At 38.5% G+C, this 14917-nt stretch overlaps 1 protein-coding gene across 5 annotated transcripts in view; it reads right to left on the bottom strand.

Annotated features, from left to right (window-relative positions):
* The window catches only part of LOC150084775 (striatin-3-like), a 751872-nt gene that overhangs the window by 436256 nt on the left and 300699 nt on the right, over positions 1-14917 (bottom strand). For 3 of the 5 annotated variants that reach the window (XM_090376594.1, XM_090376597.1, XM_090376595.1), the window contains exon 9: positions 12651-12761. The exons of the other annotated variants lie outside the window; for them this stretch is intronic. In XM_090376594.1, coding sequence (XP_090232720.1) covers positions 12651-12761 — 111 coding nt within the window. The remainder of the gene's footprint in view (positions 1-12650; positions 12762-14917) is intronic. 5 annotated transcript variants of the gene reach the window in all.

Below are 14917 nucleotides of genomic sequence, written 5' to 3'. Positions count from 1 at the left end.
TACTGTCTAAAATATCTAGGATGGTCATTCAGTAGAAGTACCAGTTTGATCTTTTTCAATTGCTCTTCTAAAGACGTTTGCCCATTCTGATATGCACATCCACAGGTTGGTTTGTTTCTATTCTCAGTATAATTTTTTTCAGTATGCACCTTCGGTAGGGCATTTTCAAATTCTTGATAATGCCTTGGTCCGTTGGCTGCAGTTAAGATGAACTATTCACAAGGAAGAAAACAAGCTTCACATTCGAAAGTTTCAAAATTACCGAGTGAAGGTGGGCAGGGCAGTTGTTGACAATCAAAGGGATTTTTCTGTTTTTTATCGTCATCTTTCTATCGATTTAAAATCCACTGCTCAAACATTTTGCTTGTCATTCAAGGGTTTTTGTTGTAGTTCAACTCTAACGACTTTACTCCTTAAAAATATCGGGGTTATTTACTTTTGCCTATTACCAAAAGCTTCAGTTTTCCATTACCAGCCATATCAGGTCCTTGAGGTTGTCACAGACATTCTCTCAGATATGCCAGACAAGCTGTACTTGCTACCTGGGAGTCTAAAATGCTGATGGAACTGATATTCGGGTGACACTCAAGTCAAGTGGACCCAATTTCGGCGAAATCCGGACGGTCTGTAACAGTCAAATCCTCTGATTGCACCTTCACGATCGTGGGACTGTTAGTAATCCTGGGTATAACCTCCATGCACAAGTACATGGTGGGTAACCACCCACTATGTACTTGTGAATGGAGGTTATACACAAGTACATGGTGGGTCACCACCCAGGTGTGAACCAACGTAAGCAGGGGTCGAGGTGTGGCACCCACACCACATGGAGGAACGCTGCCCCTCTATGTTACCAGGCAGTACTAGTTGGTAGATGACTCTCATCAACTGGTGAAATACCATCACTTTGCTTATTGGAGGCTTGAAGTGGTGGAACCCATGTTTAGTCTCTAGAGCTAAGTTCCGGTCAACCCTTCCCTATCTTTTCCATCATGCAATATGATTGATGACTTTTGAGGTTATGATGAACGTCGTGGCGAGATCCAATATTCCTTACATTTCGAGGGTAAAGCTCTAAAACGGTGTTCGCAGGCCGGCCACTAGTTAGTACACGGGACTGAACCTATTGGTAACTCTCTAGGAAGCTTCCGGATCAGCTAGTGTATAATCTTGCTACCTCTACTCTGCCAGATAGTGACTGGAGGGAGTCCGAGTAGTGTGTATGCGGGGAGCATTGTCAAGGCCACGTTATGTCAAGGATCTGGGTATATTCTTAGTACATGTATGCCATATCCAAAAATTTCATTACTTCATACAGCATGTCCCATCTACTTTTTCTTACTATTGAATACACCATGAATTGTCAAACTAATAGAGCAAGCTTATCTGCGAAAAGATCTAAAAGTCCCAAGCACTTCCTAATTCATTTCACAAATATACGTGGTCTCAATTCTAATCTCAACGATGTCCATTTCCACTTGCAGTCTGCCAAACCCCATGTACTTTTTCTGACAGGATCTCAGTTATCAGTTGATTCATCTACTGCTCATCTCAGATGCCCAAATTACTCGCTGTATGATTCCTTTCGCCTCAAAGGTGGTACTTGTGCATATGTCCGTTCTGATATTCCCTGTCAGAGACTTGGCAATTTGGAATCTCCTCTCTTTGATCTTCTCTGGCTTAAAATCTCTCTAACTCATTGTGTCAAATTCATCTGTTGTCTCTACCGTTCTCCCAACTCCACTAATCACTTGGAGCTCTTTGACTTCCTCTCTCTGCAACTTGACTTTCTCTTGTCCAACTTTCCTAACAGTGAAGTAATTTTCCTTGGTGATTTTAAATGTTCACAACTCCAGCTGGCTTCCGTTTTCTAGTCACACCGACCCAGCAGGTCGAGATGCTGAGGCTTTTGCAATTACTAATGACCTTGCACAGATTGTTCATTTACCTACAAGAATACCAGACAATCCTAATCATACAGCCAATACGCTTGATCTTTTTCTCACAAACAACCCTTCTAAGTACACGGTCAAAGTGAGAGGTCCTTTAGGCACTTCAGATCACAACTTGGTGATTGTCTCTTCTCCAATTGAACCTTTATCTCATGGCTATTCCCAACCACGTGTTGTTTGGCATTACAGGAATGCAAAATGGGATGACCTGCGAGACTTTTTTTCTTCTTTTCCTTCGTCGGATTACTGTTTCAAAACTTCTGATGTCAACGTTTGCTCAGATTGTTTCAGTGAAATTATTCTTGCAGGAATGGAATCCCTTATCCCACACTCCACTTTAAAATCTCATCCTTTATCTAAACCTTGGTTTTCCAATAAATGTGATAAGGCTGTTCAAGAGAAGAACGTTGCATATCGTAATTGGCTTGTTTCTAATTCAATTTTATTTTCTGCCTACACTAAAGCTCACAATAATTGCAAAGCAGTTATTAATCAGTCCAAATTAGAGTTTGAACAGGCTATGAGTAGAAAACTTGCTTCTTGCCCTAATGGTAGCCAAGCATTCTGGTCTCTTTCCAAAGCTACTGGCCGCAACTTTTGCCCATCTTTGCTCCCACCTCTGTCCAAACCAGATGGTTCTATTGCCACTTCAGCAAAGGATAAAGCTGACCTGATAGCATCCCATTTTTCTTCCAGCTCATGTATTAATGATCTTGGTAAAACACCGCCCACCATTCCCAACACGCTCCATTCAATGCCTCCTATGGTCTTCCGTCAAAAGGATATCAGAAGGATTTTGATGAATCTTGATACTAAGAAAACTCCAGGTCCTGATGGTATTTCTCCACTTGTTCTCAAAACCTGTGCTCCTAAACTTACTCCTATTCTTTGGCCTTTTTTCACTTTCTTATTCCAAAGGTGTTTTTCCTTCTGCTTGGAAATTTGCTCATATCCAGCCAGGTCCTAAAATGGGTGACAAATCCCTCCCATCCAATTATCGTCCCATTGCAATTACTTCTACTCTTTCTAAAGTAATGGAGAAATCAATTAACCGCCAACTCTTAAACTACCTAGAAACCTTCCATCTGATCAACCGTCTGATCAGTGTCGATCCACTGGAGATATTCTGGCTTATGTTACCCATTTATGGACTAATTCAATGGAAAGGTTCAGTGAAACACAAGTAGTTGCTCCTGACATCTCAAAGGCTTTTGATTGTGTTTGGCATAAAGGTCTTCTAAACAAGCTTCCATCTTATGGTTTGCCAACTGTTTTTAGTAATTGGTTATCCAGTTTTCTCTCTGATCGCTCACTGAGGGTGATGGTAGATGGCTCTCTGTCTTCTAACTTCTCCACTAATGCTGGTGTCCCCCAAGGTTCAGTTCTTTCCCCCACTCTTTTCCTCTTGTATATTAATGACCTTCTTCCATTGACTGGAAATCCTATCCATAGTTTTGCCGATGATAGCACATTGCATTCAAATTTACATTTTGAGAAACCTTGTCCTGCTCAATCAGCTTCAACTTCTAGAAAATCTGCTACCAATTCCTTAAATGCTGATCTTCGGGTAATTCTCCAGTGGGGTGGCAAGACAACTTAGTTGATTTCAACCCTTCTAAAACTCAGTCTTGTCTTATATCTCGCAAAAAGGATTCTTCTGCTCCTATGCTTATCTTTAGTGACACTCCGATTTCTAGGCAAAATGATATATCTCTTTTGGGGATTACCCTGACTTCTAATCTCTCTTGGTACAAGCACATTACAAATATTGCTTCCTCTGCATCTAAAAAACTTCGTTTTCTCTTTCGCTCTCGCCGTTACTTTTCTTCCAAACAGCTGCTCACTCTGTATAAATCGCAAATCCGCCCTGCCATGGAATATTGTTTCCACATCTGGGGTGGTGCCCCCAAAACCTCTCTCGGGCTTCTTGATTCCATTCAGAAGAGGGCAGTTAGGTTAATTAACGATTCATCTCTAACAGAGTATCTCCACTTGCTTTCTCATAGACGCACTGTTTCTGCTGCATGCCTCTTCTACAGATACTTCCATGGGCACTGTTCTTCTGAATTGGCTTCTGTAATTCCTGCTCTCTTTCAAAACAGTCCGAACACGTGCCGCCACTAGCCAACATCCATTTACTGTCCAACTTCAAACCCACAGAACCAACTTTTCATCTTCCTCATTTATTCATTCAACTGCCGTTTTCTGGAACAACCTTCCTTCATACGTATTTCCTGAAAATTACAATCTATAGAAGTTCAAGTCCAATGTCAACAAATATCTTCTTTCGTCTTCTTAACCTCAAACCCAAGCACGGTACTAAGTACTATAGGTTCTAATACCTCTCGTGTTTGGGGTTCATATTAAAAAAAAAAAAAAAAAAAAAAAATATTTGCAACCAACAGTATAATTCTCTCCTTACCATTTTTACCACCTAAACATTTATCACCTTTTTAAAAGTCAGTAGTGTCTTGTTTGGCAAACATTTAAACAATAGACATATTTTATCAACGTTGAATATGTCTTTGGACTCATAATCCTCCATAATTTTTTTTTTAAACCTGTTTCTTTCTGATGGGTATAGTCTTCTTCGATTGCAACTCCACTTTCATCATAAATAACGTTTTCGAGCAAGCCATGGTGCTCTTTAAATTTGTCCAGACAAGCAGAACAGGCTTAGAATGTTTTTGCCGCAGAAAAGATGCATACTCCATAGCCTTTTCTTTTATTCATAACCCTGATATTGGCATGTTTTGGTCTCAAATCAACTCATCCACTTAAAAATTGTTTCATCTACATCTTCGCAAAGGCATAATTTTGCGTGCTTCCCACTGGGTCACATTCCCTCAAAGAGCTGAGAATGAAAACATGGTTTTTCTCAGAATGGTTGACACACTACTGCCAGGGAAATCAAATTTTAAAGCAATTTTTTTTTTTTTTTTAACGCCATGGTCTACACTATTAAGCACTTCCACTTTTTCACACTACACTCAAGGATTTCCTCTTACTGTAAGGTTACTTGCACAGCAGTGAAAACAAAGTTGAAATTAGGGACCACTTGTAGTTACCATATAAACAGAGACAGGTAAAATTTAGTGAAAGTGTGGATGACTAATTTCTTTGAAATGACAGATGAATTTCCAAGATAAAGGAAAATCACTCTCTCCTAATTCTCTAATAGAATGCTTACGGTAGAAAATAGGTGACCATAGCCAATGCCCGCATTAGAAATATGCCTTAATCTTTGTCAATCGCTGTGGACAGATGATCAAGCAGGACTTCTTGGCATATTAGTGTATAAATTGTATAGGTTTTACTTCTTTTAAGCCATTGCAGACCCACTGATGGGCAAAAGGCCTCTCCAAATTTTTCCATCTATCTTTTTCTGTCCCACACCGGTTGGGTAGTTTCCTCCTGCAGTTTTTACAGGCACCATTAAATTGTAAAATGTTTTAGCTCTTAATTTGTAGAATTATAACCTTTAGCTATTAAAAGCTAAAGGGATTGATACTTAATCCTTTTAGCTCTTAACCTGTGATTTCTACAGCATCAGCTTTATTGCCTAAAGGGGAGAGGTGCGAATAATGCACACACAGGTCTCTCAAAATCAGTTCGTTATATGGAAATTCTCCTTGTTATACAGAAACTATTTTCAATGTAATCAAAAAAGTTCAAGACAGAAAATTTTGCCATATGGAAATTCATTAAAGAGAAGTCTGACTGTAATTCTTTTAGTGTTAGTACTGACAAACAATGCAAGAAAGCAAGATAATACAGCATGGGGGGGGGCTTCCCATATCTGTGTATCCCTTGTAATTCCCCTCTAATAAGTTATTTAGTTCCTTTAAATTTATTAAAACTATCCACTTCTAACAACACTTGAAGTTTATTTCAACAATCAATTACTCACTGCTGAAGTCAATTTCCACACATATACAAAGGGTACTAGGAAAGTTTTGGAATATGACGCAACAATGAATCACAGGAAGCTGCTTGTTGCTGCAGGTTGAGACATGTTCATACGTGCATAGTAGCCACCACGCCAAGTCGATGGGCTCAGTTATTCATTAGTAGTGAGAGTGTAAAGTGCTTGCGATGGCATTGTGGTCATGAAATGAGATAAGGACAGTTTTGCGGTATAATTTCGTGCGTGGTTTAACCATAGACCAGTGCTTAGAAGAAATGACTCTTGCACTAGATGATGATTGTCCACATCGTACAATGATATTCAGGTGGTATAGAGAATTCCAAAGGCCGGGAAGGCCTTTGGAATTCTGAGAATTCCAAATATAGAGAATTCTGAGAGGCCGGGAAGGCCACGAACGTCAGTTACGGAGGAAAACGTTACTGCTGTGAGGAAAATGCTTGACGAAAACAGGCGAGTGACCTACCAACAGATAGAGGATACTTTGGGCCTAAATGCACCAGCAATTTGTTCGATTCTGCAAGATCATTTGCACGTGAAGAAACTTTGTTCTCTCTGGGTGCCACATCAACTGACTGAAGAGCAGATGACACGACGTGTGACTTGGTGCCGGGAGATGTTAAAAAAGTTTGATAAGGGACAATCTCGGTATGTGAACAACATCGTGACAGGTGACGAGACTTGGCTGTACTATTACGATCTGCCGACCAAGGCTCAAAACAAAGTTTGGGTCTTTGATGATGACGACACACCCGTAATTGTCAGAAAATCCCGATCTGTAAAGAAGAAAATGATAGCTGTATTTTTCAAATCGAGTGGATTTGTGGAACGTGTTGTTTTGGACACGCAGAAGACAGTCACAGCTAAGTGGTATACTGAACAATGCCTGCCTAAAGTCATTGGATCTATGAAGAACCTGCGACCAAAGTCAAGAATGGACACCTGGTACCTCCATCACGATAATGCTGCAGCTCACCGCGCCAAAGCCTGCACCGAATATTTGACCACGACAGGACTGAAACTTCTCGAGCACCCTCCCTACAGTCCTTGCTCCCTGCAACTTTGCACTGTTCCCACATGTGAAAATGAAGCTAAAAGGGAAGCGGTTTTCCAGTGATGAGGACCTTCTACGGGCTTGGGACAACGAGTGTGCTTTACTCCCTAGTGAAACTTGGCAGAACTGGTTTAAAGATTGGTTTCGGAGGATGGAGAGGTGTATTGAAAGTAGAGGAAATTACTTTGAAAAAATTAAATAAACAAAGCTGTATTGCAAAACTTTCTAGTACCCTTTGTATACTGCAACCATTTTTCCTCAATCAAATTTATGCAACCCTCATGCATGAAGTCTCAACACAAGGAAAGATTCCATCAGCATTGAGCTTAATTTGGGAAACTGCAATTTGCAGAGCTGAAAAAGCTTTTCCTGCTAAAATCAGCCTTTCATTAACCCCCCCCCCCCCCCATAATCTTTTTGCTCTTCTTTGCACAAACTCCAGCAGATCTACATCCTTCTCAAAATGAGGCTTCTAGACCTGTATGCCAGTAATCAAGATATAGCTTAACTACTGCCTTATACAATGGAATAATCGCCTCCTTATCTCTACTGAAAAAATTCCTGTATATCATTGAAAAACCCCCATTGGCTGTCCTTTAAAAAGTACTCAGATAATTTCATATCTGACTGCACAGTTTTTTATCCTACATCTTTTTCATTCTCCACTACCCTGAGTGTAGGTACCACACAGTATGTTAATTTGGGATTATTGCAACCCACATGCAGCACCTTACATTTGTCAACGTTAAACTTCAATTGTCATTTCTCAGCCCATCTGCCCAATTTTTCTAGATATTGTTGCAATAGCATACTTTTATTATTGTCATTAACCACCCTTCCAACCTTTTTATCATCTGCAAACTTAGACATTAAGCCTCAGATACCTTCATCAGTGTCATTAATAAATACAAAAAACAACAATGGGCCCAGCACTGAAGCTTGAGAGACTCCACTAATAACAACAGGCCACAAAGAGCAGTGTCCATTGATAACCACTGTTTCTTCCATTCAACCAACCCCTTATCCATATCAGCAACTTGCCCTTAATGTTACACTGGTCCAATTTATTTAGGTCCTATGTGCAACAGTACCAAAAGCTTGCTTTTCTGAAATCTCAGTATATGATGTCAAAATTATGTTTTGCATTCTGATCTTGCTACTGGATCATAGTAGCCAATGAGATTGGTCAGAGAGGGTTGCCCATTAACAAAAACATGCTGTGACAGCAGTATAATTGCATTCCTATCTAGTTGGTCCCCCATTACTTCTGTAACTAGTGATTGCATTATTTTCCCTTAAACAAAAGTCAAGTTAACAGCTTTATAATTACAAATATTACCCTTTGATTCTGTTTGAGAATTTGGGATGCATTCACATCTCTAATCCATAGGGAATTTCCATAAATCCCAAGATACTCTCATAATTATGACTAAAACATTTGCTTACTTCCTTTTCTGCTTCTTTAATATAATTGGATAGAGCCCATCCAACCTAGGTGGATGGGAATCTATACTTATATAACTGTGCTTTTGCACAAATTTCACTACAATTTGGAACATAAATGTAACCAAAGTGAAAACAAAGATGACTTAGGAACCATGCAGAAGAAGTTATTGCTAATGACAAGGATATTCCATATTGCCCATTTCAATGTATTGCAGACCCTTGACAGCAGGCTCCTGCTTGACCTCCTGGTCATATGTTAGAACCTCAGATTTCCTTCCACAGAATGAGACCACTGAAATTCTAAAACATTCACATATATTGACAAATCTGACCAGAGAAAAAGAAAGAATTTTTAAATCTCCTAATGGAAAGGTGAAATTATGTTGAATGAGCCTGAATGGGTGTGGTCACAAGGAAATTTCTACCATGTGTCAAATCACAATTACAAAAGATTAGTTCACACCTACACAACCTTCTGCCTAATAGGGTACAGCTCATTCAATGTGAAACTATTTCAATTTGTGACAGTCTTGGAATTGCACATCATTAGTGAGACAGACAGATGACACCATGTTGTGTATTCCTGCCTACTTTACAAGAGTCACATACAGAAACCTACCCACAGAAATTGAAGCAATTCTTAAGAAACTAAAGATAATTATAATCTCCACAACGCCTCCCCCTCAAAGACATTATTCAACAACATTACAATGACTAAAACACTCAGTTTGCTCTAGCCTGCATCATCATCAACAGAATGATAAAAAATAAATATTTCATTACCACAAGGGATTGATTCAGTGCTGTAGTAAAGACACCAGTATACATTCAAAGTTGACCTCCAAAGAGTCCCTAAACTTTTTCTCTTCCTTCATTTATTCTCACAATTTTTGTAACCCTCCTCAATATGCATTCACTCAAATTTATAGTCTACCGAAAGCTATGTTAATTACAAGAATAAGAAGGAAAGAAGGCAGATTTCAGTATAGTCAGTAGTAGCATAATTTATTATTTTATTATTATTATTTATTTATATATTGCTTCTATATATAATTTAGTTTCTGTCACTCCTGATAAATTTTCAATGACGTTTAGCATAAATTGTTCAGTAGTAAAGAAGGAAATGACTCAAAAGTCACCATACAGGAATAACATGAATAAGCTTTAATTAGAGTTTACTTACTCCAGTGCAACTACAGAGAAAACTGACTATTGGAAAGCCTATGAAGAAAATGTACACAAGGCTTTGCAAAAAAGCCTTGTGTACAAAAATAATGATTGCAACGCAGTGATGTTTGCCTTCCTGCATTTTTGGAAGTGCAGGAAGGCATCCAGGCTTAAAGCTAAAATCTCTAAAATATTTAGTGCTCTGTGTCCAAACCAACCAAAAACTCTGTTTTCGATGGTAACATATGGAAGGTCACATAGGCATGAAGTACTGACTCTTAAGTTTGCAAGGATTCTAACATTACCAACTTACCACTAAGTCAAAAATTCAAATAAATAAATTCAGGTGTTACAGGTAAACTGTCACTAATAATCCTTGAATTCGTGACATGATTCAAACAGTTCAATGATGCAGTGTGATATACTGAGAAGTGCCTTCTTGTAAAAGAAAGTTACTTCAATGTAATGAAGCTGATAGAGATCTGGAATAGCAGTGCTAGACAAAACGGCTGAATGGTTACAAATAGCATTTACAGAAGATGCTATGGGAACTACTGGGTAGATCTCTCAAAAAACAATGGTACATGATGAATTCTGAGAGTTTTTACCATATGGTGATTTTAGATGAATACAGCAGGCATCCCTCCCCAAATTGTACAGAACCACTCTTTTGGTGAAATTCTACAGTGACAAATATCAAATTTCTCTTTGTGACCACTGGTTTTAATGCTCAAAAATTTTTTCATAGCCATCAGCTGTCACAAAAATCTACACATTTGGCTCAAACAGCTATAACACAAGGTATAAATGGCTAGACATGATCTCTTTGAGAATAATAGCATAGAATGTGCCAATCTGCTAAACAGTTTTCTGGTAAAAGTTTCACCAACTATGCACAGTACGAGGAGAGGTTGAAAAATTTCTAGCCTCTCATTGAAGGAATGCTGGAAAGGTGTGAAAAATCCATTTTTTATTTGCACAGGGATGCAAATAAAATATGTACAAAATGCCATGCACAATGATGGTTAACTGTTTATTTATCATATTCAGATATGTGATAAATAAACAGTTAACCAGCATTGTGCATGGCATTTTGTACAGACTTCATATGCATCTCTGTGGTACTGTTTAGCATCTACATCTAATGACCATAAACGTTGCTTCTCCATTTCCCCACACTCGTGTTGGGAACGATTTAATCCAATGAAACTTTTAAAACTCCTAAATTTAATAGTTTTCTGGTAAAAGTTTCACCAACTTTGCACAGTACGAGGAGAGATTGAAAAATTTCTAGCCTCTCATTGAAGGAATGCTGGAAAGGTGTGAAAAATCCATTTATTTTTCAACATAGTCCACCCCCATCACTAAATCAACACACTTTCTGGCATGGTTGACAAGCTTTCATAACCACTAAAATAAAATTTAGAAGGTTTTGATTCAAACCAGTTCTTAACTACATCCATCGCAGCATTGTCACTTTTGAATTTCTCTCTGTTTTGTGATTTGGAAACAGAATATAGTTTGATGGAGCCAATTCCGTGAGTGCGGCAAATGCTGCGTGTGCTGAATTGATGTAAAATGACTCTTTTGGCCTACCGCACATACCTCTTGAGCTTTAATTCCTTGTGAAAATGCCTCAGCAGGTTAGAATAATACTCAGCATCGATATTGGCACGTCCTTCCAGGAAATCAAATATCATCACTCCTTTTGCATCCTAGAAGGATGCTCTGACTTCTACACTCAAAACTTTTCAGGAGAGGAAGAAGAGGAATGTGTTTCGCTGTTTCTATTGTTCTTTTGTTTCAGGGCCAAAGTGGTATAACATAGTGTTTCATCTATAGTGATAGACCGTTCCCAAAACTGAGCTATATTAGCTTCAAATTTCTGCCCAATCTCATGGCAATACCTTAATCTTCCCCACTTCTAATCTGCATTCAGTGCCTTAGGGACCCACCTCAAAGAAACTCTCTTCATTCCAAAAACATTCACCACATTTTGAGCTTGCTCATGGGAGATTTTGAATGTATGTTGAATGTTGTCACAATGTCATTCTGCAGCCTTGCATAATAAAATCATGAATAAAATAGCATGCACATTTGGAGGTGTCAACATGGTAAAAGACATTCAACTGCAGGGTGCATCTGCAACACTGTCTCATCCACACTTAAATTTTGCAACTCAGATTTTGACTGAGCTGTATAACAGACAAGACTCCCCTAATGTTTGATGCATATCTTCATGAATTTCTTTGAGTAATATTCTCTTTAAATGAAGATACTGAATAGAGAATTAATACCCATGCACTGCATGGGTATTAATTCTCTCAAAAGTCACCATCTCCATTCACCTATTTTCAACAACCTCTGTAAAGGAGAAAAATACAGTTACAAACCTGAAATTTTCTGCGAACACACAAGAACAATAACAACATAGATTGGCAATACTGTCTTTAGCAGAAACTTTTGTGATGAACAGTACTGGGCCAACTTCCCCCCCTCCACATTTTAATGACAGCCATTGTGAAATATATGTAGCTCCACTCACAAATCATGCAAATACCACATATATACCTAATTTTTAAAATACTCCAATTCTCATTTTTATTTGAACAATCATGTTTGTGCTGGGTGACAAACTAAATTCTGTTTCCCATAATTCTACTCTGCATTGAGCTCACCAAATATAAATACATCCTATAAATTAATTCTTTGAAGATACACCATAATGGAGACAGAAATGTCAGAAAACTTCAAATATTAAAAAATCAAATGTTATACATAAAAACAAAAATGGGATTTACTGGAATAGGTATGATATGATTTAATTTTTTATATATTTATTATTTTTTAAAGTGACTATATAGAATAAAATGCCTTTACAAATAAGCAACCAACATAACATATTAGCAAGCTAGCAATATACTTTTCTTCACTAGCTGGTAAAGTACAAGTACTAAAATTAATTTAATATTAATTTGTTAACAAATTTTCAAAGAACTAAGTTCCAGAGATGCAGCAGAAGCATATCAGTTAGAAACCATTAGAGCAAACCCAGCAGAAATACCCAAGGCACCCAAGACATTATTTTATTTGCTGGGAAACTTACTCTGCGAAGTACCCTTCTTGTTCTTTCTTTCACTGCGATATTCTTCCACTAGCTTCGTTATCACCTGGGGACTTGTACCCCATTCTTCATCTGACTGCCCTTCTGACTTCTCTGTTACAGAATGACATTATGCTTAGGACACTCTAGTGCCCAATATTTTAAACCGCTAAAATTTCTTTAGTGAAATTCTGCATGTGGCAAGATTAATTTTCAAAGCAGCCACTTTAAACTTTAAGATGATAATCAAAAAATGATTATATTATAGAATTTAATAAAAATCTTTAGCAAGCAAAGAAACAAACAAACATATCTAAAGAAATGCACTGGGGGGGGGGGGGAATTCTTACCATATCTTAGATTACACAAGTTTACACTAAAATGATAAATGAAAATAGCTTTAATTTTTAATTTCACTTTGAGAATTGTATTACTAATAATGTCCAGTGAATTATTTTTCATTAAAGAAATAAAAAAAGAAAGAGAATCAAAATTATTTCATGAGTTCTATCTACTTTTAATATATTTTTTTGAAATTTGACCAGTCTGATATCATGGTTCCCCCCCCCCCCATTACTGCCATTTAAAATAGCAAAAGGAACACAATATGGATATATGATGGAAGGGAACAGAAGTAAAATCCTACTGGAGTTTAAAAAAATTCAAATTGTAACTAATATAATGGGTTTTAGATTCAGAACATGTCCTAGATCTACGTATATAAGGTACATAGTATAAACTATGCTTTCATGGTGTATTACAGTCTGTAAAACTTGTAACCATTGGCCAGCATTGGCCACCTATAGTGTATTTTTCTTAACCTTTTTATTTATACTTTAGTATTCCATTTTTCTTTCATTTTGTTTCGTATCAATATATACTGTGCAGCCACTTTATTGGGTATACCTACCTAGTAGCATGTTGAGCCTCCTTTAGCCTTCAAATCAGCCTGAATTCGTCTAGGCATGGATTGAACAAGATGCTGAAAACATTGTTCAGGAATGGACTACCATGCAGACATGAGTGTGTCACGCAGTTCGTTGAGATTCGACAGAGGTGTGGACCTGCAGTGAATACCCTTTCCAGCTAATCCCAAAGATGTTCAAGAGGGTTGAGATTCGTGATCTGAGTGGGCCACTGCAGCAAAGAAAAATCATTGTCGTGTTCCTGGACCCATTCCAGAGTGATTCGGTCTTTGTGCACCAGCGCATTATCCTACCGAAAATAACCATCTGACTAAAGATAAACTGTCAACATGAATGGATGCACTAGTCAGCAATGGTGTGGCATTCAGATGTGAATCTATGGGTATCAATGGACCCAACATGTGCCAAGAAAACATTTCCCACACTATAACACTGCCCCCACCACCTTATGGAGCCTCCCTAGCCAGGTGGGGAGCAGCAGCAGTGCATAGCACACGCTTCTTGATTAGACCGGGGTTCGAGCCCGTCACCACCAAATACGGAGGATGCGTATTTGGTGGTGACGGGCAGGGAATGACCACCGCATATCCCGGAGCAATATGGCCTTAATTGCTAATGCTCCTAAAAACCAAATAAACTAACCACCACCTTGCACAGTAGTTGTCAGACATGACGGGTCCATGGATTCATGTTGTTTTTGTCCAATTCTAAACCTTCCATCAACATGATGCACCAGGAACTCCGACTCGTCAGACCAAGCAACTGTTTTCAAATCCTCGATAATCTGGTGCTGCTGTGCCCACAGGAGACGCGCTCTCATGTTCTCCACTGATAACAAAGGTACGTGGTGTGACTGTTGTAGCCCATTCGCGATATTTCGTACTGCACACCAAGGTTGTATTCTGACCTGTCTGTCTGCTTGCACATTTCTAGCCATCCTCCTCTGACCTCTCTCATCAACAAGTGATTTTCTTCCACAGGAGTACTGTTGAGAGGATGTTTTCTCTTTCATTGCACCATTCTCAATACACCCTTGAAACTGTGGTGGGTGAAAAGTTCAGGAGAACTGCCATTTCAGAGATGCTTTGTCCAGCACATCTTGCACCTACTACCATGCCACGTTTGAAGTCCATTATAGCACTGCTTTTCCCCATTCTTGTTACAGTTTGTATGCTTAACTGATACTAGAAATGTTTTTTTTCGGCTGCATTTATATCCACAACTGTGGTCATGTGACTTACAACATTATGGGATGCCCATTTGTGTGCACAGCAGGGGTGTACCTAATAAAGTGGCTGCACAGTGTACATATTTCACATTGTTCAATGTTGTATCTCAGCAAGA

The sequence above is a fragment of the Mastigoproctus giganteus genome, chromosome 6, assembly GCF_048544385.1.
Source record: "Mastigoproctus giganteus isolate SK-2022 chromosome 6, ASM4854438v1, whole genome shotgun sequence".
In the NCBI taxonomy this organism is placed as follows: Eukaryota; Metazoa; Arthropoda; class Arachnida; order Uropygi; family Thelyphonidae; genus Mastigoproctus; species Mastigoproctus giganteus.
This window is presented reverse-complemented; position numbering and strand designations above follow the sequence as displayed.